Source organism: Lupinus angustifolius, chromosome LG14 (assembly GCF_001865875.1).
Source record: "Lupinus angustifolius cultivar Tanjil chromosome LG14, LupAngTanjil_v1.0, whole genome shotgun sequence".
NCBI classification, from domain to species: domain Eukaryota; kingdom Viridiplantae; phylum Streptophyta; class Magnoliopsida; order Fabales; family Fabaceae; genus Lupinus; species Lupinus angustifolius.
In genome coordinates, this window is record NC_032022.1 from 6,917,565 (window position 1) to 6,940,733 (window position 23,169).

At 34.4% G+C, this 23,169-nt stretch overlaps 1 protein-coding gene and 1 long non-coding RNA gene across 3 annotated transcripts; one reads left to right on the forward strand and one right to left on the reverse strand.

The window, feature by feature from the left end:
- Positions 1,334-18,469, forward strand: LOC109326850 (pyruvate kinase 1, cytosolic-like). Of its 2 annotated transcripts, none has more exons than XM_019559725.1 (16): positions 1,334-1,517; positions 1,614-1,710; positions 1,821-1,918; positions 2,581-2,736; positions 3,181-3,258; positions 3,476-3,607; positions 3,750-3,830; positions 3,956-4,027; positions 4,141-4,230; positions 4,968-5,112; positions 7,730-7,818; positions 10,793-10,888; positions 11,059-11,126; positions 16,526-16,625; positions 17,199-17,258; positions 18,035-18,469. In XM_019559725.1, the coding sequence occupies exons 1-16, from the start codon at positions 1,449-1,451 to the stop codon at positions 18,185-18,187; spliced, it is 1,584 nt and encodes a 527-aa protein (XP_019415270.1). In that variant the 5' UTR covers positions 1,334-1,448; the 3' UTR covers positions 18,188-18,469. The 2 variants fall into 2 exon arrangements, with proteins under 2 accessions (XP_019415270.1, XP_019415272.1); XM_019559727.1 differs by having other exon boundaries at positions 3,750-3,824; positions 3,950-4,027.
- On the reverse strand, positions 5,260-18,869 carry LOC109326852. Its single transcript, XR_002105290.1, has 3 exons — positions 18,751-18,869; positions 15,442-15,452; positions 5,260-5,271 (listed from the first exon to the last, which is right to left on the reverse strand). It is a non-coding gene; the product is annotated as an uncharacterized LOC109326852 (long non-coding RNA).

Below are 23,169 nucleotides of genomic sequence, written 5' to 3' on the forward strand. Positions count from 1 at the left end.
TAACATTTTAGCTTAAAACTTGTAAATTCTAAAGAAGAAACTCGTTGCCACGCCCCTCGCACAGCACAGTGTCACACACTTTAGTTTTTTTATTTTTTAACAATGGCCCGACCCGTCTTGACCCGTCTAAAAAACGGGCTACTAAAACGGGCTGAATATGGATTTTTGGGCTAAAATCCCTAGCCCGGCCCGCTAAAATGAGCCATCCGAACGGGCTGGCTCGTCGAGCTAAGCCCATATTGCCACCCCTAGTATCCAGGTTGTACACACTCATCTGCTCCAACCCCATTCTTGGCCATGTGCCTTCCTACTTCATCTCATTAGGGACACTGGGACCATAGCCCTAAACTCACGTGCCTGTCCATTTTTATCACTTTTATAATTCCCCTCACACTTGTCACATAGTGCGTGTATAGCCCCTCTCCACAAAACAAAACAAAATCTCACATGTCATGTTTTCTTTACACACACAAACAAGCAAAGTTATAAAAATCTCACCTACTTCACCTACTACTTTTCGGTTACAGCTACTCTTTACCATGTGTTAAACTCGAATTTCTTTTCTTCCTTTCTGTTTGAAGTTTGAATCATCATGAAACAAAATAAAGTACGTATGGCGTTTGTACATGTAATTTATAAGAGGTTTAGGGCAAACGCAACTTATTCTTAATAGAATAAGAATATTTGTATTTTATTTTTTAATGTGTCATTTTTACTTCTTGACTATTGTTCTTAAATAAAAATAATTTTTGGTTATTCTTAATTAAAAGAAAGTGATGAGAGTGGTAGATGGTGTGCAAAAAAGTAAATGTTGTGGGAATAATATGAGAAAAAAGAATGAGAATAATTTTTGTCATTATGGGAAAAAAATATATGCTATTCTTATTTCACGGGGAGTTGTAATAAATTATAAAATAATATGTAAGACCCCGAATAAAAATAAAAATATTATTCTCGATTGCAATGTTTTTATATGTTAATGCCAATTGAATCTCTAAGTTAATTACTATCCTCATCTTACTTTTAATTGTTAATTTTAATATTGAAGAATATATACATTAACAATATATCATATTTTAGTCATGTTTATTTATTATTGATTTTTTATAAAAAATAATATAAATGAATAGCGAATAGTACATAAATATTATACTCATTTTATATTATATATGAGTTTATAGAATTGTGAAATATTAATATATTTATTATCCTTATTGCACTAAAAAGTAAGCTATGATATTTTTCATCAACATAAAATACATTATGCTGAATTGATAATTAACAATTTTAATAAATATTTTAATGAAATGTAATAATTAAAATGGGGCGAGAGGGGTACAGTGCTTTGTTGATTCGGTCGATTCACGCAAGTGACATATTACCACTGTACTTCCAACTCGTTTCTCCGATCCTTTGATTCTTCTTCCTCTCTGCGTTTACTCCAAACCATGCCTTCCGGTCAATTGCTTCTCGAAGAACCCATTAGGATGGCATCCATCCTCGAGCCATCTAAACCCGTCTCTCTCTTCTCCCTTTCCACTCTATGGATCCATTGCATGCTTTCTTCTACCTCTTCTAATATATATCTTTTTTTATTTTTTCATTATTTGCAGAGCTTTTTTTCTGCAATGACAAAGATCGTTGGTACTCTGGGTCCTAAATCTCGATCTGTTGAGGTTATTTCTGGTTGTCTCAAGGCTGGGATGTCTGGTATTTTTTCACTATTCTCTTTTTTGGATATTATTATTTTTTCTTTTTTTTAATGTCTGAAAATTCTTCAACTGATATGTTTCAGATTTGTGTTTATTTTTATGATGTAGTGGCGCGTTTCGACTTTTCGTGGTGTGATCCGGATTATCACCAGGAGACTTTGGAGAATTTGAAAACTGCTATCAAGAGTACTACGAAGCTCTGTGCCGTCAGTATTCTTCTTTTTTAGGAAATTAGTTTCGTATATTGAGTTTAATGTTTATTTCATAATAGTAATAATATTTAAATTTTGTAAGAAAAAAAACTTTCTTTTCCAGCTAAGGTCTCACTAGATACCTATATAAAGTTAAAGGTCAAAAGTTTGATTCATGAGAACGAAACTTCTTATAAAGGACAATCATGTATCTCGAAAGAGATTAATTCCTTACTCATAAAATAAGGGATACCCTTGGGCCATGGTAACACCAAAAAAAAGTATGAGTTGGAATAGATGTAAACCATATGATATCGTGAGTGTACCTGATTTCAATTTTAGTTGTACGAACAACGGTGTTATGTAAAAAATAAGTAAAAGCCACATAAAATATAAATGTTCCGAAGTGTGCTTTTTCTTTGAAGTTAATTGCTTTGGTGAAAACTACAAAATGGAAGCTGCAACTTGCTGTGTTTGTATGTTTGCTGTACATTTTGTTGAGTGAGCTTTTTTGAAGAACTTCCTACTTCGAGAGTAAGCTTCTGGCAACTGCTTGAGGAGTCTCCATTCTCCAGTTTCTGCATTCTTGCTTCCTTTTCTCTTCTAATGGTTTTTATGTTATAAAAGAAGGGTAACATGAATAAAGCTGATGTTTGTTAATTGATTGGTTTTGCTAGATTATGCTGGATACGGTAGGTGCGGAGATGCAGGTTGTAAACAAAAGTGAGACAACAATCACGCTTCAAGAGGATGGTGAGGTTGTTCTAACACCTGACCAGGGACATGAAGCTACATCAGAGATATTGCCTATAAATTTTGATGGGCTGGCCCAGGTACATCGGTATTTTCTACCTTGTCATTATATGCGATGTGACTTTCTTGCATTTCCATTGTTTCGGCACAATACTAACCTCATTGGTTTCTCTAATAAAATTTTTACGCTTTAGTTACTTGTGGAGTGCATGCTGAGTCTCAATTGTACTTTTACCTCTGGACCGTGAAGCTTGAATTAGCTATAACATTTATCGATATGTGCAATTCAAGACATGCTAATGGTGTCTGAAACAGTACACTTTAATGTGTAGTTGATTCTGATGTAAAAGATTTCTCTTATGATTTGAAATTGAAGTATCTTTAGATGCCACTTGCTTGAATTGCAATCTATCACTTGCATAATTGATTAATAAATTCTTATAATACATAGGCTAATTATTTTCAAATGCAATATTTGTATTGTCTTGATACTTTACATTTATGTTTATTCTTATTGCTTACAGTCAGTGAAGAAGGGAGACACTATCTTTATTGGTCAATACCTGTTCACAGGAAGTGAAACTACATCTGTATGGCTAGAGGTAATACATGTTGAGCCCAAAATGCAAAATTTATTCCAATATATCCATTTTTTATCTTATTATTTTGTTTATTCAGTATCATTATGAGTGGTTTCCTTCGTGTAAATGAAATTAATGTTTATTGAATTGATATTCCCAGAACATACTTAGGACCTGGGCATAACATGGAATTTTTAAAATTCTGCATGCATGGTGAGTTCTTCCTGAATTGGTGCAGGTATCTGAAGTCAAAGGGAATGATGTTGTTTGTATTATAAAGAATTCAGCAACATTGCATGGATCATTGTTCACGTTACATGCCTCTCAAGTTCACATTGATTTGCCTACCCTTACTGAGAAAGACAAGGAGGTAGGTTCTGCTTTGAATTGAATGTTTGAGTGATTTAACTATCACCATAGATGTAGTGTGTTGGTTGGCTCCTAGAAAATACTTCATTAAAATTTGGGTAATTTTGTTATATTTTGTTTTATTGATTTATTTATTATTATAGGTTATAAGCACCTGGGGAGTTAAAAACAAAATTGACTTTTTGTCATTGTCATACACCCGACATGCTGAAGATGTTCGTCAGGTAATTTGAATTCCAAATCGTTTACTTGGGTTTTTCATCTCAAATTCCTAATTGGTAATTTAAATATAAATTTTATTGATGTTTTAAGGTTTTCTTTAATAGGCCTTTATATGTTTGTAATGCAGGCTCGTGAATTCCTTTCTAAGTTAGGTGATCTCAGCCAGACTCAAATTTTTGCTAAGATTGAAAATGTTGAGGTGAGTTGCATATCTTCATAATGTAGTACTGTTAAAACTTAAGTTTTCAGTAAAATATATTCTTATTAGTTATGTTGACTTAATTGTATACATAAAACTATGTCATTTCTTAGGGATTGACCCATTTTGATGAGATTCTACAAGAAGCTGATGGTATTATCCTTTCTCGTGGGAATTTGGGCATTGATCTTCCACCAGAGAAGGTAAGCTTCCTTCTTGAAATTCATTTCGTAGTTTGAAGTATCTGTGTATGTGTGTAGCTGTGTGATTGCGACTTTGCAGGCACGTTGGTAATGTATTTGATACTTGAGTGTTAAACTTTAGGAAAATTTCCTACCATTTTAATAAATTGAAACAAATAGATATTTCCATATGTTTAACAGATTCAATGGTTAAATATGTCAGTTTCAATTTTTCATTGTTCTTGATATAATATGTGCGACTCAAGTTGTTCTTGCCTACAACATTTACATGTTGGATTGGACATATGTTCACAACCCTTTACCTTAGAGGAACTTATTATTAATAATTATAGTGACTGAGACCGGGATGGTCTTTTGAGACCAAAGATATGCCTCGCAGTCATAAAAATACCTTACTTTTAAAATGTAACATTAATCTCTATATTTACAAAACTGTTCCACTATCCATCATTCCATGTCTAATGTGTATGATTGACATATAAAATATCATATGGTGCATACTGTGAAAATAATGAAAGCCATTAGTTTATCTATTGTTATCAAGTGACCCCCCACTCACACACACACAGAGAGGTTGTTCTTGGCTGGTGCTGCATACTTTTTAGTCGAACCGAATTTTAATTGTTTGAACTGAATCAGCTTACTAAATTGCTACCTAGGGCAATCATATGTGTTAAGACTGACTCTTGCTTAGATGTTAATACTTAATACCAATAAACTTTAACTTGCTTTTGTAGGTATTTTTATTTCAAAAATCTGCCCTTAACAAGTGTAATATGGCTGGGAAACCTGCTGTACTCACACGTGTTGTGGATAGTATGACTGACAACTTGAGGCCAACTCGTGCTGAAGCCACAGATGTTGCCAATGCTGTTTTAGATGGTATGTCACAGGTTATATGATGCCGCTTGTTAGGTTGTTGACTGATAGGTGGTCTGGTTGGTACTTGGTATTTATTTGCATGGCATATTTGGATGATCTCCTGTAACATTTGATAGTTAACATCATTCATCAAAGATATTTGACAAATATTTATGTTCTCTTTATAAGATTTGGGTGATTTTCAAACTGCAGTGATGACAGTTTTCTTTCTTTTATTATTGCTAATGTAGTGTGCTTGAAGTTGTCTGTTAACATTGGTTTGCTTGTGTTAGATAATCACCGACAGTAAAATTTTGGAACTCTTAATATTGGTTTGTTTGTTAACTGATTATGACAGATAGTTAGGAAATATTGTTTCACTTCTCTTTTTCAAATTTAGGTTTTTCCAATGATTTAGTTTTGCAGGTTGTTTGGAACCATTAAGAAGGAAAAGATTTGATTTCAATTGGTGTTTCAAACTTATTAGAAAAATTGGATTTGAAATGATTTTATTTTTCTATATTTTGAACTCGTCAAAATTTAATTATGTTAGTTTCTTCATTATTCAAATTATTTTAATTATCTTTACAAGAGGCAAAAGAGGGTGAGCTTCTGCACAATGATAATGTTGTTGATTAGTGAGCAAGATGTCACTAGTTCAAATCTTGGAATTGTCTTTCCGCTTGAGGTCGTAAAGCTACATACATCTATCCTCCCTAGACCCCACTAGGTGGGAGCCTCTTGCACAGGGCCGCCCTTTAAAGGAGGTGAGTATCGGCACGACAATAGTGTTGCTTGCCTTGTGACCTGAAGGTGGTGAGTTTGTATCCTGGTAACAGTCTCTTTGCTTGCAAGGATAAGTTTGTGTACATCTACCCTCCCTAGACCCTGCTAGGTGGGAGTCTCGTATACTGCACCGTCCTTTTTATCTTCACAAGAGGGAGTTAGTAAGGGTAAGTTAGTTTATCTCAGTGTAGTAAGTATCGTATGAATCATAAGATACAAATCGTGAATCGATGCAAAATGGCTCCCCAACGATGCAAATCATAGGTAGAATCATTTTTCTCCAGAATCGTTTATTGTATCGTCAGAATCGTACTGTATGGAATGGCACTGTATCGTCAGAGTTACTTCTGCATCGCCATTCGTACGATTCAGACGCAGCCGTGTCGCACTAAAAAATGGGTTGGGTGACACAATTGTTTTTTGGAAACCCTAAAAACCTGACTTCATTTGAGTTTTTCTAAAATAACTCAATGCTTTGTCAATAAACATGATTTATGATAGAGCATTATGATGTCGTTTGATTTATTACAAAACCAATAAGCCTAAAAAAAGTGGATTATTTTGTGAAATAATATTTGGGCCTATAAAAAGTGCCATTTGTGCTTGTGGAAATTATCGAGTCATCAGGGATAAGAAAGACGATAAACAATTTTGCGAACAATGCGGAGTAGAATTTGTTGATTCTCATGTAGCAGACTCCACCTAGTGGGATAAAGGCTTGTTGTTGTTGTTGTAACTTTTGACTGAGCCAATTTTAACATTCTAAGGTGACCCAAGTCTAACTTCTCTCACCCTCTAGCACTCATGGGTAAAACATAACCCTGAGCTGTTTCATACCCATTCATAACCATGTCTTCTTCTTTGGCTACTCTTTATCCTTTGTTGTTGCAGGATGGTCATTTCCTCTTCCCCTTTCTTCATTCCAATCGTTTCTACCCCTTTGTGCTGTAGTTGTTCCCACTTTGGTGTTATTTTTCTATTTTTGGCGAGTCATATGATTTGAAGGTAAAGAACTTGTGTTACTTTGCTATTGTAATTATTATATGTATGATATGCATTATAAATTATGATGAGTCTTATGACTTGAATTTATGTTTTTTTAATGTTATTTGTGTTATTATGAGTCTTATGCCTTATATCATAGTATGTTTAATTATTAATCATGAATCTTATGATTCATGATTCATATTTAATTATTAATCTTATGATTCATGATTCGGTAAATAGGCTAAACAATTCTTGTACGATTCATGATACTAACTACATTGGCCTATGATCTATCTGTGTCAAAACAAATCAAATCCTATCCAAATTGATGAAATTTCTAGTTCAAAAGTAATGAAATCGATTGGATTGTAGATATCAAACCATTTCCTATTTTCTAATATTCCAGACAGAATATTCCATTTACGAAGACAATTATTTTCCGTTTTTTTTTACATTCCAAACACTCTTACAATTGCTTATTAATAGAATTAGAGCTAGGCATGTATTTATGTCTTTTGTAAATTCAATACGATTAGAGTATAGTTCAGTGAGTTGATGCCTATGCTGGGTCAGCAAGGGCAGTTAGGAATCTGTTACATCTGTTGGATCATGCCAGCTCATGCTTCTCTATGTAACTACCCATCTCTTATAGGCATATAGCTATTCAGTATGCATGTAACTGCTCTATTGTTATTTGTTTGTGTGCTACTTATTAACATTCGGTAGATAATTAATAAGAACTTCCTTCCCTCATATTTAGGCACTTGTCAATGATTTTTCTTCTTCATTTATCCATGCTAATCCAGTGTGATTTAGTTAGAATCACTCAATGGATATTATTGTTGAACTGTTAATAAATGTGCAGGAAGTGATGCGATACTTCTGGGTGCTGAGACTTTACGCGGGTTGTACCCTGTTGAGACCATTTATACAGTTGGGAGAATTTGTTCAGAGGTACATTCTTCTCATAACTCAATAGTTTTGTTCAATATGACGGATTTGTTCTGATGTGTTGATTCAGGTTTTATGGAGCATTTCTGATCAAATTATTCTTTTTAATCTCAAACTATTACTATCAGCTCTGTTTCGTAAATGAATCTAAAATTGATTTCTTATAGTGTTGAAGTTGGTAGCTGTCCAGTATTGTGAACATTTTAATTTTATAACTGTTTGATAGGGGAAACTTTGGGTTAGATGCACCATCTAGCTTTAATCAGGAAAAGTATACTCAGCTGCTTTATTGCAGTTTGTCATGTGTATAAGTGTATTACTGGATAGCTTCCTAATGTTTCTAGCTACTTTGTGGATTTGCCACTCATGCTTATGCAACCCTTAGAGGAACATTACAATATAAAATTTTGGGAGGATTTAGAAGATGAAGTCTAGGTAATACCTTTAGGAGAAAAGATTTTCCTAAGAGCCGATTTTAATGGGCATGTAAGGATGGACACTAGAGGATTTGAAGCTTTTCATGGTGATTATGACATAGGAGAAACAAATATGGAAGGTAGGACTATTCTAGATTTCTCCTTAGATTTTGACTTTACAATAGTCAATACATGTTTTATGAAGTAGAGGAGCATTTTATCACATAAAAGAGTGGGGTTGCACATTCTCAAATAAATTTCTTTTTTATAAGGAAAACAGATATGGACTGCAAAGTCATGCCTGGAGAGAGCTTGACGAACCAACATAGAGTTTTGGTTGTAGATGTAAGGATTAAGAGTGGAGAGAATAGAAAAGAATAATATAGAGTCTCAAGAATTAAATAGTGGAATCTGAAGGGTGAGGAACGTAGGAGCTTCAATCAAAAGGTTTTGGAAGACACACGAAAATGCTAATGACATGTGGGAGGAGATGGTCAGAGGAATTAGGAAGACAACAAAGGAGATAGTAGGCGAATCTAGAGGCTCTAGACCAAATGGTAAAGCATCATATTGGTGGGATAAAAGTGTCCGCGACACAAAGTTACTGTGAAAAGGGGATGTTACAAATGATGGTCATTATGTAAAAAACGTCTTATGGGCTATGCAAAACTGTTGGTACCAAGGAAGGGGAAAGAAATGTCTATAGACTTGTAAAGGGTAGGGAAAGAATGACGAGACTTGGACCAAGTGGAACACATTAAAATGAAGATGAAAAGGTATTAGTGAGTGACAAAGATACTAAGGAAAGATGGAAAACTATTTCCACAAGCTTTTTAATGAGGAACATTATTCCTTGCTTTGTGATAAACTAAACACAAAAAAGGAGGATCAAAATTATACATTTTATCGTAGAACTCAGGAATTGGAGGTAATAAAAGCTTTGAAAATGATGAAGAATGACAAAGCAGTTGAACCAAATAACATGCCTATTGAGGTCTGGAAGGTTCTAGGAGAGTAGATCATTAGTTGGTTCGCAATGTTGTTTAATGAGATCATGAAGTCTAAGAAGATGACAGACGAGTGGAAGAGAAGCAGTTTAATCCCCTATTTATAAGAACAAGAGCAGTATATAAAATTGTGCAAGCTATAGGGTATTCATACTTTGAAGCTATGAGAGAAGATAATTTAGCGAAGGTTAAAACAAGAGATGTATACCACTGAAAATCAATTTGGTTTTATGACGGGAAGGTCAACCATGGAGGCTATATACTTGCTACACGAAGGTTATATACATGTGCATGGTCTTCATTAATTTGGAAAAGGTATATGATAAGGTTCCTAGAGAGATTTTGTGAAAAGCTCTAAAGAAGAAAGGTATTTCAATTGTCTACGTTCGAGCAAATGAAAGATATGTATGGTGGGAACAAGACCAGCGCGAGAACACAACTTGTTTACATTTGGTCTTCACTCTTGAATGTGCTTACTGAGCATATCCAAGAACAATGTCACAATACATACTTTTTACGGATGATATTGTTTTAGTGGAAGACTCAGAGAGAGAAATTAAATGGGAGAGGAATGAGATCATTTTTTAGGTGTAGAACCATGTATGTTTAATGGTTTGTTAATGTGTTTCTGCATTGTGCAATTTCTTTCACAATTCAAATTTTGAACAATCAGCTATCAGTATGATTTTTGATTTGACAACTATGCATGCAAGTTCTATACCTGAAGATACTATTGTTCTGTAGTCCATGTAACTAGATTATGATACTTTGGTCTGAATGACCTGATTCCATGCAACCAGATGGTTCATTGTCTTTTTTTAAAATTCATTCATTTTTCATGATAGCCTAGCAAAATTAAACTTGGTGAAGTTTGTCTAAGTTGCGTGATGAAAACTGTTAGAATACTTGTCTAGATTTGTTAGGGTATTTAGCACTTGGTAGAATATTAGTCAACTCTAGTTATGACTGTAGTTAATGGTTGCTTTTTAGCTTGGTAGTCAGTCCTTGATCAGCTCCTGTACTCAGTGTACTCACAGTAAAAATATGATATCTATTAAGCACTATTTAAAGCATTAAAGTCCATTCATTTCATGTTCTTGTATAAATTATGAGTGTAATATCTATACAATGTCAGTATAAAGATTTATACACAGTAAGTACATTATTCACCATTTATTTGTATTATTTTGTTTTAAAGAGTCAATGACGATTAAACATAAACAATGGATGATACAATGACAATATATAAAACTCATACACTGTCGGTGCATACATTTTTTCTCATAAATTATATGATCTATTTGCATTTAGCATTTAATCTTGAGATGAAACAGGAACTACGTTACACAGTTTCTCATTTCTCACTTTTTTTACTGATACTTGAATTTCTTCTCATTTTTGCTTTGTTCTATCTTATGGTGGTTTATCTCAATGTAACATTTGTTCTGAAAATCATTTATTGGGAATTCCATTGAATCATGAAATATTCATGTGTTTAAAATGTCACTCAAAATGTTGGCTGATATCTCTGCCTTCAATTTCACGTGATTTTAGGCTGAGAAAGTTTTCAATCAAGACCTTTATTTCAAGAAGACCGTCAAATTTGTTGGAGAGCCCATGACCCATTTGGAATCTATTGCATCCTCTGCGGTAATTGCACTAGAATGTTTCTGTTTTTTAATTAGTAGTTTCTAGTGCACTGTATGCCTTTCTATTGAGAAAAAAGTTTATTTCTGTTGCTTTCCTTTGTCGCGTTTTGATGGTTGATTTCATTTCATCCTTGAAAGAAAGCTCTTAAATAAAAATCTTTACTTGTTTAGGTACGAGCAGCTATTAAGGTGAAGGCCTCTATTATAATTTGTTTCACTTCATCTGGAAGGGCTGCAAGGTACTTTCTTATGAATAATTAGTCATGAATGAGTCATATTTATCATATTGGAAAGTAAACTAAAGCTAGTTACCCACTTACTCTTAAATTGGGTTGGATGATATACACTGGTATCCCTAGTAACAGAAAAAGAAAGAATATTGAAGAAGAAATGCCCCTAACATAGAATCCAATTGGTTCTGCTAGGGTTCTAGAGAGTTTTTATTGAAATTGAGAAAGAAGTTTACAAGAAGAATGAAGGATCTCTCGATCCTACTCCACTGATTCCACAATCAGTTGGTTAACACTCAAAAACTAACTTCCCCTCTAACAATTCTTCTATTTATAGAAATGCCTCTCCCCTAACTGACTTAACTACCTAACCAAACTTTCCTTTCTCCTCTTTTATATACATTGGTAAGCCTTGGCCTGGTATGAGCCGTATCAATACCCTCCCCTAAAAGTCTTAACTTGTCCTCAAGTTGAAAGTTGGGCAACCTATCTTGTATAGTGGCTGCTGCTTCCCAAGTAGCCTCATGTTCTGGTAGTTCTTGTCACTTCATCAGAACTTCTATGTTACCCTTATTATCTTCCCTCTTTTCAATGATGGCTTATGGAAGTACTTCTAGCTCTAGTTCCTCATTCAGCATAGGGGGAAGAGGTTGAGGTTGTTGATGTGGCTTTAGAGCTTTATTCAATAGAGATACATGGAAAACTGGATGGATTTTGGAGTGTGCAGGCATATCTAAGTGATAAGCTACAAGTCCAACCCTTTTAACCACCTCATAAGGCCCATAATATCTGGGAGCTAGCTTAGCAAAAGGTCTAGAAATGAGGGACTTCATCTTGTAAGGCTATAGTTTGAGATAAACCCAATCTTCTACCTCAAACTCTATGAACCTCCTATGCTTGTCAGCATATTTTTTCATCAGATTTTGGGCCTTAGCCAAATTACCCCTGAGTTCTTCTAGAATGCCATCCCTTTGAGAGCACAACCTGTTGACCTCTTCTACTCTGGAAGGAATTGCCCCAGCCTTGATCAATAGAGGAGCCTCTCTGCTATAAAGTGCCTTGAAGGGTGTCATGCTTGCAGACCCATTGTAATTGGAATTGAACCAAAACTCTGCCCAGTGCAACCACCCGAACCATTGTGTAGGTTTTGGTCCTACAAAACATCTGAGATAAGTCTCCAAACACCTATTGGTTACCTCAGTTTGGCCATCTGTTTGGGGATGGTATGAGGTACTTAGTTTTAGTTGAGTTCCAGCCATTCTAAACATCTCCTTCCAAAACTGACTCAAAAAAACAGGGTCTCTATCTGATACAATGGTAGTAGGAAATCCATGCAATTTAACCACCTCCTTTATGAACAAAGCAGCCACATCTTTTGCTGAAAAAGGGTGACCTAAGGCAAAGAAACGTAAGCCTGTCCACTACAACATAAATGGTGTCCCTTCCCTTCACCCTAGGTAGCCCTCCTATGAAATCCATAGAGATATCCATTCAAACCTGCTGCGGAATAGGCAGAGGTTGGAGTAGCCCTGCAGGGGTTAAAGTTGAGTATTTACTTCTCTGGAAAATGTCACAATTCTCCACAAATACCTTAATGTCAGCCTTCATCCCCTCCCAGAATAAAAAGCTAGAAATCCTCTTGTAAGTCCTGAAGTACCCTGAATGTCCCCGTGTAGGAGTTTGGTGACACTCTGAAATAATGAGGGGAATCCTGTTGGACTTCCTAGATAGCAACAATCTATCCTTATAATAGAGAATCCCCTTCTTTAATTCAAATCCGGGGTGAGCCTTAGGTGAAATAGTCAAGGCCTGCATCATTTTGTTCCATTTAGGGTCCAGTTGTAACTCCTGAAGCCAATCTTCCATCTCCTCATTGTTCAACACAGAAATGGTTGAATACATCATTCTCCTAGAAAGAGCATCTGCTGCAGAATTATCATTGCCTGGTTTGTATTGGATTTCAAAATCCAGCCCCACCAACTTGACTGCCCACTTAAATTGCTCATCTAAAAACAACCTCTGCTTAGTGAGAAACTTTAAGCTTCTTTGATCTGTTCTGATAATGAAATGCCTCCCCATAAGATAGTGCCTCCATTTCTGAATAGCTTGAACAAGGGCCATTAACTCCCTTTCATAAACTGATTTTTGCTGGGCTTTCACAGATAATCCCCCTGCTCCAGAAAGCCAGGGGCCTCCCCTCCTGCATCAAGACAGCCTCCAATCCTTGACTAGAGGCATCAGTTTCTATCACAAATTGTTTATTGAAATTAGGAGCAGCCAACATAGGTAACTCCATCATGGCAGTCTTCAATCCTTCAAAAGCAAGAGTAGCTTCTGGAGTCCATATGAATGAGTCCTTTTTGAGGAGGTCAGTCAAAGGTTTGGCTAACCTTCCATAATTCTTCACAAACTTCCTATAATACCCTGTTAACCCAAGAAATCCTCTCAGGCCCTTAATGTTGTTGGGTTGAGGCTAAGTCCTCATAGCTACCACCTTAGGCTTGTCAGCAGCCACCCCTTCTTCTGAGATAACATGCCCTAGATACTCAATACTAGCTTGGCCAAAACTACACTTCTTCTTATTAGCATGTAGGTTGTTCTGTTGCAATAGGGCCAACACATCCTTGAGGTGCCTGATGTGTGAATCTAAATCAGGGCTATACACCAAGATATCATCAAAGAAGACTAAAGTAATTTTTCTCAGAAAAGGTTTTAAAATTTCATTCATGAGAGACTGGAAGGTGGAAGGGGCATTAGTCAGCCCAAAGGGCATGACTAAAAACTCATAATGGCCCTCATGAGTTCTGAAAGCGGTCTTTACCACATCCTCTGGCCTCATTCTTATCTGGTGGTACCCTGACTTTAAGTCTAGCTTGGAAAACACTCTAGCACCCCCTATCTCATCCAAGAGTTCTTCAATTAAGGGAATAGGGAACTTATTAGGGATAGTGATCCTGTTAAGTGCCTTGTAGTCTACACAAAACCTCCACCCTCCATCCTTCTTTCTTACCAAGATGATAGGGCTAGAGTAGGGGCTTATACTTGGCCTTATCACCCCAGCCTCTAGCATTTCAGCCACTAATCTTTCTATCTCAGACTTCTAATTGTAAGGACACCTATAGGGCCTTAGATTGGGTATTTCAGACCCATCTTTTAGGTGTATGGCATGATTATGGCTTCTAGCTGGAGGTAACCCCTTGATGTCCTAGAACACATCTGTATATTGTTGTAAAACTTCTTCTATCCTTGGATTAACCACCACTTCTGGACTGACCACCTCAGATGATTCATACTGGAGCGGTAATCCTTCTCCTTCATTCAGCAACACCTACTTGAAAGCTCCTAAGGACAATTCTGTTCTGGACAGAGTAGGGTCCCCCTGGAGGGTAACTCTTGTATTCCCTTTCCTCATAGTCAAGGTCATCTTACCAAAATGAGCTTGTACTTCTCCAAGGCTTGCCAACCATTCCAAGCCCAAAACCAAATCTACCCCTCTTAAAGCAAACAAGTAAAAATCTTGGGTTACCTCTAAATGTTGCATCCTCAAGGTGAGATGTGAGCACCTTCCTCTACACTTAATGTGGTGTCCATCCCCTACCTCCACTACATAGGCTTTGGTATCCTCCACGGGTAACTGTAACTGCCCCACCAGATTCCTTGATATGAAATTATGTGATGCCCCACAATCAATAAGTATCACCACAGAATGATTTCCCAGCATACCTCCAATCTTCCAGGATTTGGTTGAAGTGAAGCCCTTCATAGAATACAAGGAGAGCTGTATGGAATTGAAAGCTTCCACCTCAGGCTCTACTTCTCCTTCCTCATCATCTTCTTCCTCATCGGCCATAAGTAGCATATGCAATTGTCTGTTTCTGCACCTATGATCTCTGGAAAAGGGCTCATCACACCTAAAGCAGAGCCCTTTCTCCCTCTTCTCTTTTAACTCAACACTGGTTAGCCTCCTATAGTCACCACCCAATTTTGAACCACCCCCATCTGAACTGTTCCTTGGGGGTGTAGCCACACTCCCAACAGAAGACCCTTTATTAGAAGCAGATGGCTCCAGTGTGACCACCTTGCTATAGGAATTGGTTCTGGTTGAGCGAAAGGACCTTGAATACCCCGTTTGAGCCTTCCTGTGCACCACCATGTTCCTCTGTTCAATCAATATGGCCTTTTGAATCAATTCTAGAAGAGTTTTTTACTCATACAACCTCACTTCCACCCTTATTTCCTCCTTGAGTCCATTTAAGAAAACTCCCCTAATAAATTCCTGATTGATTCCCCTCAGGGCCCCTGCAAAATTTTCAAACTCTTCAACATATGCTTCTACTCCTCCTTCTTGCTTGAGAGACATGAGTAATTCGAATGGGTTTTGGGCCATGGCTGGCTGGAATCTTCATACCACAGCCAATTTGAAACTATCCCAAAGTAGGGTAAGGATTACACCCTTCACACCATTGATACCAACTAAGGGCCTTTCCTTCCAAAGCCACCATCGTAGCCCTCATCTTCTCTGCCTCAGAAATAGAACGAAGAGAGAAATACCTCTCTAGCTTCTGTACCCACCCATAGGCATCCTCTCCCAAAGATAGGTATCTCCAATTTCCTCCACCTATCATGGCCAAGACTTCTAGGGTGATTATCTACTTCATCTTCATTCTCACTGCCCTCCCCAATCAAATGCTCCTCTGGAGTAACTCCCAGTTTTGTTGCTATGGCAAACATCAAATCCTCCAATTTCTTCGTACGAGCTTCATTTAGTTCCATCCTCATTCGTATCTCCTCTCTTTCTTGACGCGATTCCCCTTTCTCCTGTGTTCCACTATCGTTCTCCCTGGCCATACTTCTCGTAGAAACCATATACAAGATCCAATTACAGCGTTGGTGGTAGCAATTCCACAGGCACCAGAATGGTGCTCTCTGATACCAGTGATAGACACTGGTATCCCTAGTAACAGAAAAAGAAAGAATATTGAAGAAGAAATGCCCCTAACACAGAATCCAATTGGTTCTGCTAGGGTTCTAGAGAGTTTTTATTGAAATTGAGAAAGAAGTTTACAAGAAGAATGAAGGATCCCTTGATCCTACTCCACTAATTCCACAATCAGTTGGTTAACACTCAAAAACTAACTTCCCCTCTAACAATTCTTCTATTTATAGAAATGCCCCTCCCCTAACTGACTTAACTACCTAATGGTAGGAAAAGGAAAGTTTGTTATTCTAACCAAACTTTCCTTTCTCCTCTTTTATATACATTGGTAACCCTTGGTCTGGTATGAGCCTTATCTTTGGATTCTTGAAAACTGACATCATTGTTCAGCTAATATCCATATCATTTTTTCTATTCTTCCTCTTTACTTATGTGTGGAAATCTTTCTAAACACGTTACATGCACTTGTCAGATTGATAGCGAAGTATAGGCCAACTATGCCTGTTCTCTCAGTTGTGATCCCCCGACTTAAGACGAATCAACTAAAGTGGAGCTTTAGTGGAGCTTTTGAGGTTAGATCCTAACTTTTGATTAGCTGCTCATTCTGTTTCTATGTTTTCCATTTCCAGGACCTACCAGTAACTCATTTGTAGGGAAACTAATACTTGAAAGGAGAAGAATAATGATTTTATTGCTTGAATAAACTACAACCAGTGACTACAGTTTATAGGCTAAAAATGACCTAATTAAAGAAATAAGTAAACTTGTACAAAATCTCATGATGGATACTTTGAAACCAAAATAATAATATAAGCATATTTCCTAGTAATAAAGTAAATTTCTTAATATTTCAAACGTACATCTATTTCTCCCAATATTTATTCACAATATTAATTAGAATAAAATCATTTTTACTGTTCAAGATTGTCAGCTTGCTGTAGTTATTCCATAATGCATAAACTAAACACAGCCAGGAATTATTGCTTATGGAGTTCTGTAAGATGCTTGCTGTACTTACTTCGATATGGACACAACACTCGTTCCATTAAATGATTAGAAATTGTATTTACCAGGATATATTGTTCTGTTATTTACATTGGTCCGTCTTTTTAACCAAACTAACAGAAATTCAATGCGTGATACAGGCAAGGCAATCACTTATTGTAAGAGGTCTCTTTCCAATGCTTGCTGATCCCCGACATCCGGTAAGTTATTTTTATCGAACCAAGTTTTTTTTTGTTTCTCGAGTGTATCGGTTGGAGGAGGGAGGGGGATTAGATAAATCCAAGGTGAGCGGCTGGACCAGGGGTTGTGTACTACTGACAGTTTCAATGCCTATTCTGACTCCAGAGCTCATTGTAGTCCCTCTAGGAAGGCCTGGACTGAGGATCAGTTTGGATCTTAAGTACTTCAATTTTATTAGTTTTTAATATGTTTATGATCACAATCATGGTTATCTCTTCTTATGATGCAACCTGTGATCACTTTATTGGAACATAACCTTCTTTCTGCATGACATGTATATTGGGAAAAAAGCTCATCATCTAAAGTGGACTTGTTTGTAAATTAAGCAAAGTGTATATCAGCCTTAATTCAAAATGCATTGTGATTTTATCCCACAAAATAAATTATTTAACTCACAAAATAAATCATTTAAGAGGTGGTACATCCTTTCTCATTTTAAACATCAAGTTCATATTAATGATGCTTTGTTCAATATGGGAAGACATCTTCTGTCCCAAAAAAGTTTACTACTCCATATGTCATTGTTTGTGATTGGTTAGAAAAATATTTAATTATTAAATTTTTAACTTAAATATATTTTTTCAACCAATCACAAATAGTGGTACATAGAGTGACACACTGTATGAGATAGTTGATGTGCTCCAGTTCAATATTTGTTTGTATATGATGTATAATGCTTTACATGCTGCTTTACAAGATACCCATCACATAATGATCCCATGCTCTTTGCCTGCAGGCTGGGTCAACAAGTGCAACAAGCGAGACTATTCTTAAGGTTGCCCTTGATCATGGAAAAGCACTGGGAATTATTAAATCTCATGATCGAGTTGTTGTTTGCCAGAAACTTGGTGATGCATCTGTGGTTAAGATTATTGAGCTTGAAGATTAAAAATGTGTTCATCAAACTACAGTTTAGTATTAGGTGTTGTTGTTTTTGGTTCCCAAGCTCTCACTGCAGGTAATTCTGCCACAAGCTGAGGTTATCTCTGCTTGGTTTTGATAGCTAATTTATATTGTGTCCAAAAATGATAGTTTATAAGTGGATGCTAAACATAAAATCAAAAGGGGAATGTGCACTTAGTGCCAACTTTCTTGTTTTATTGATACAATTTTCAAATTATAACAATTGTATACTTTATTACATAGTAATAATGAATCATTTTGGTATCTCAAAATTTTCCTCTATGGCAATTTGGTCCTTGTCCAAAATGATCATTATAGATCTCAAATATGGGGTCAAAATAGTCATTTTTAGTATTTTTATGACCAAATTATCTCACACTTTAGTTCTTATCAATGATTATTTTGACTCATGCTTATATTTTTTAAGCACTATTTTCAATTTGTAGTTTTTGTAGGAATTAAGTTAGTACATGCCAAATTATTTATGGACCAAACTGATACTCCCTTATTGTATGGTCATAAATGGGCAGTGTTTTTTTCTTTGGTTACAAGACGAGAAGGGTATGTTTGGTGACAATGCAGCATGAGAATTAAAATGATTTACTTTGATTTAACTCGTTGGATGAAGTTTTAGCAATCTAACTAGTAGGTGCTTTGGTTTAAGTGAGTCTTTTTTGAAGATTAATGTTGAATGTGTCTATGATTTAGTTGAAAAGAACTTATTGCATTGATGGCTGATTTGAGATAAAATTAGTAATGGAATTACTGTTTTGAAAATAAAATATAGACAAAATTGAAAATTGGACTGCATCTCCTTTTTAATCCTCTCTAACATAAAATGAAATAGCAAAATCAGATCACATGGAAAATCATAAATACAAGATTATTAGGGCACAAAATAGTCTTATTAGTGCACAAGCATTAAAAAATAGTAATTAGTAGACTTAAATATTAGTGCACAAAATCAAGAGATTAAAAATAACTAAATTAAACTTACCTATATTATTACATCTAAATAATTAATATCAAAAAAATATTTTAAACAAAAGACCAACCAGTCTTGTGAAAATTAAACTTACCTATATTATTACATGTAAATAATTAATATCAAAAAAAATTTAAACAAAGACCCACAACCAGTCTTGTGGAAACTAGGTCATATTGGTTGGTGAACCAATCTACATATACGTAAGGTATAACAATTACACTGAACATGAAATCACATCATTAAAAACTAATTATATTAGTCGTTTTTCAATTAAACTGTATTGATCATTCTAATTATTTCATTTAAAATTAATTTATTTAATGAAAATAACTTAATTGTTACTAAATGTTGATATAGAAGATAAAACATTCAATTATTATATTTGTTTATACTTTTAAAACACGACTGACAAGCAAGTGTGATATTAATGACCTTAGCCACAACAGTGCAGGAGTATTTTGTTTAGGAAAGAGTAAATTATATTGACACCCTTTTGAGTTTTAGTAAAATTACATAAATTAATCCTCACTTTTTTATACTTATACAAATCCCTAATTTTTATACTTTCATTACACTGACCATGCCTACACGAAAAATAATTATAATATTTTAAACAGAAAATGTGATAAATGCAATTTAGTTAAACAAAACATGGTATATCGTGGTGACAAATACAAATAATATATGAGTCAATATCTCATTATTATTTTTGGTTCGTTACGATATAGCATAAGCGCGATTTACACAATATTTCTTTAGAATTGTTGATGCATTTTGTAACAAAAAATAATAAAGATACATTGATTTATATATTATTTGGACTTGTCTCCATAATATACTATGTTTTGTTTAACTTAATTGCATTTATCATATATTTTTTTTGTTTAAAATAATACACTTATTTCTCTTGCAAGGGTAGTTAATATAATAAAAGTATAAAGATTAAGAGTTTGTGTAGATATAGAAAAGTAAGAAGCAGTTTATATATTTCACTACAACAACAGTGTCACTCTTTACTAAATAATAAAACAAACTATATTTTCTCATGTTTCTTCTAGTTGTCTTATTACAATACATTAAAAATTGTGACTTTGTGAGTATGAATATACTTTGGTCAAAATATATCCATTTATATTTTTAAATTTACTCTATTTATTACCTTATTCCGTATGGATTCACTCAAAGAATAATTAAAATGACATAATATGTCTTCTATTAGGAAATGAGCATTTAAAACTTTCACAAACAATGAACTTGACTTCAAAATATGCACTCTTATTTTAACAGGAATGATGAAATTTATGTGTCACTTTATTTTCCATTCACTCTAATTTCTAAAAAGTTTTAAAATAATTTAATTGAAATTGAAATAATTTAATTCAAATTTTATTCTACTAAGAAATGACTTAAGAAATATGAGCAAGCTCAACAAAGAGCCCTTTTTATCATGACAATATGCACTTAATATCATATTTGATGGTGATTTTATCACAAGTATAAATTTTCCATGTAAAAAAACTTGACATTACCTTTATGTGGTGGTAAGACATTAATTGATCATGCATCTTATCATTGCCTTTGGTTCCTCTTATTTATATAACCATAACACATCCTAATATTGTTGATGTAGTTAGTCGTAAATCATGCATGCTCTTTGCCAATAACACATGAGTATTGTTACTCGCATTCTTTACTATCTCAAATTATCTTGTGGTCAAAGTCTTTTACTTCATTCAAATTGTGATTTATCTCTTAAATGTTATTATTGAGGTCGTTATTGTTGGATACAATATTGTAGTGTACATCTTTGTCATTAAGTAATAGAAATGTTTAATTTTACATGGACTGTTTATTTGATTATTCAATTAGTTAATTTATCAATTCACTTTTTCAAAAATTAATTTAAAGCAAACAATGGAATGATGGATATATAAAAAATTAAAGAGAATTTAAAACAGATTAAAGAAGAGTTTATACGGAAGAAATTACCAGTGTTATGAGAACTGGATCGTACTGGAAGGTTCGACCGGTTTGACCGCTGACTAGACTTGAAAATGGCTCTAGTTTACCGTCTTAACAGAGTGAGGGTTGAACCACTTTAAACCGAGAAATCCTGGTCCGACCGTATTAAACCCAGTTAAACCAGATTAACCAGAGAAGTAAATTGGACAGTTCACTTAAAAATTAAAAAAATGGAACACTACTCTAATCTTTTGTTTCACTTCAGTCCAAAAAGATAAAATGACGTTACTTCAATATAATTATACATAATTATTAATTAAATAAAATTTTACATTTATATATATTATATATCTATAGATAAAAAAATATTAATTATGTATAAAATCACTCGATCAAACCAAACGGTTTAACCAGTTAAACCTAATATGAGACATCTTCTGATTTGATGTCCGACTCAAGTTTCACAACATTGGAATTACCTAATAACGTTAATGAATTAACGTTTATCAAATTCTTCCATTAAATTTAAGACACCAATGTAGACATTCCAATAATGTTTAATATTCTCTATCTAGCAATAAAACTAGAATTGACTTGAAGCTAACACCAACTCTCTTAATACAAATTCAAGTAAATCTCTTACTTGACCTCTTGCTAATTTCTCTATAATTTCATAATGGTGTCCCCGAGAATCCTTGACAACTCTCATGAATTAAGATTCAAATTATAATACAACAAAAATTAATTAAAGTCAAATTTTAGGTAGGAATTTGTATGTAAAATAAGGATCAAATATGATGTATTTTCACATATGTCTATTAATCAACAACCCAACATCCTACTATCAGTTACAGTATTTTTCTGAGTCATGGTTTAATCTGGAAGACAAAAAACAAAGGTGATCTCTAGTCCTCTCTGGGTCATGGTTTAATATCATGGTTGTGCAATAACTTAGCTCTCCTAACTTTTGAAAGATATCATTCTCTCTTTTTACACCAACATTCGTTGCTTTGTGATAACCATATAGTAATTATATTGTATTGTCTCAAATCTAATATTTATTAAACATATAGAAATTGATTGTCATATGGTTTTTAAAAAAGTTTTATTTGAACTCATTACTACCATGAAAGTGAGTCCTATGATTCCAATTGTTGATTTTGTTGGGCAAAGATTAATTCATGCATCTAAAGAGTAAGATGGGCTAATCCAACTTACACACCTCATCTTGAGGGAGAGTGATATCAATATCAAAAGTTTTATATTTGATTTATTCTTTTTTGATTATTTTGTACTTAATAAAATATGATTAATTAATAAGTTTTGATTGTTTAATATTTTTCTTCTTAATAGTATATCTTCTAATTAATAGGTTTTGATTGTTCTAGATATTTCGGTCTTTATTTCTTTCCTTATAATCCTATTTAATGAAAATTTTGTGTTGTAATTAATTCTTTCTTGCATCATCATTGTTGTTGGCTAATTTAACTAACCCCAAATATGCTTGTCTTTGGATTAGATGCTAAGAGTTATCATTTACTACAAAAAAGTCAAGGCTTTTTAGAATCGTGAACTGATTTTCAGTTGAATATTGACATGACTTATTGGAGTCGAGATTTGCGTTGAATGAGTGATTTCTCACTGAATGAAGAAGTAAAAAACAATTTATATCCAAGCAATGGGCAAAAAAACCAAAATAGCTACCCAACTATCTAACTAATGTTCGGAGGCAAAACAAGTTGCATAGCTGGCTTATACTAGCTTAGGCTATAATCTACTTTGGCTACAATCAATTTATTTATTTGTGTAATTGTATTCAAATTAAGACAAATGGATAAATTTGGATTTGGATGTCAATGAATGGAGAGTCATCTATCAATCCATTTAAACTATATGTTAAGTTATTCAATCTATCAATACTAATCTATCAAATTCATAAATGACTTTATTTTCATGGATTTGGATTCATTTAATTTTTTTATTAGAACTAAAAACACTATTGAAGAAAATTATTATTT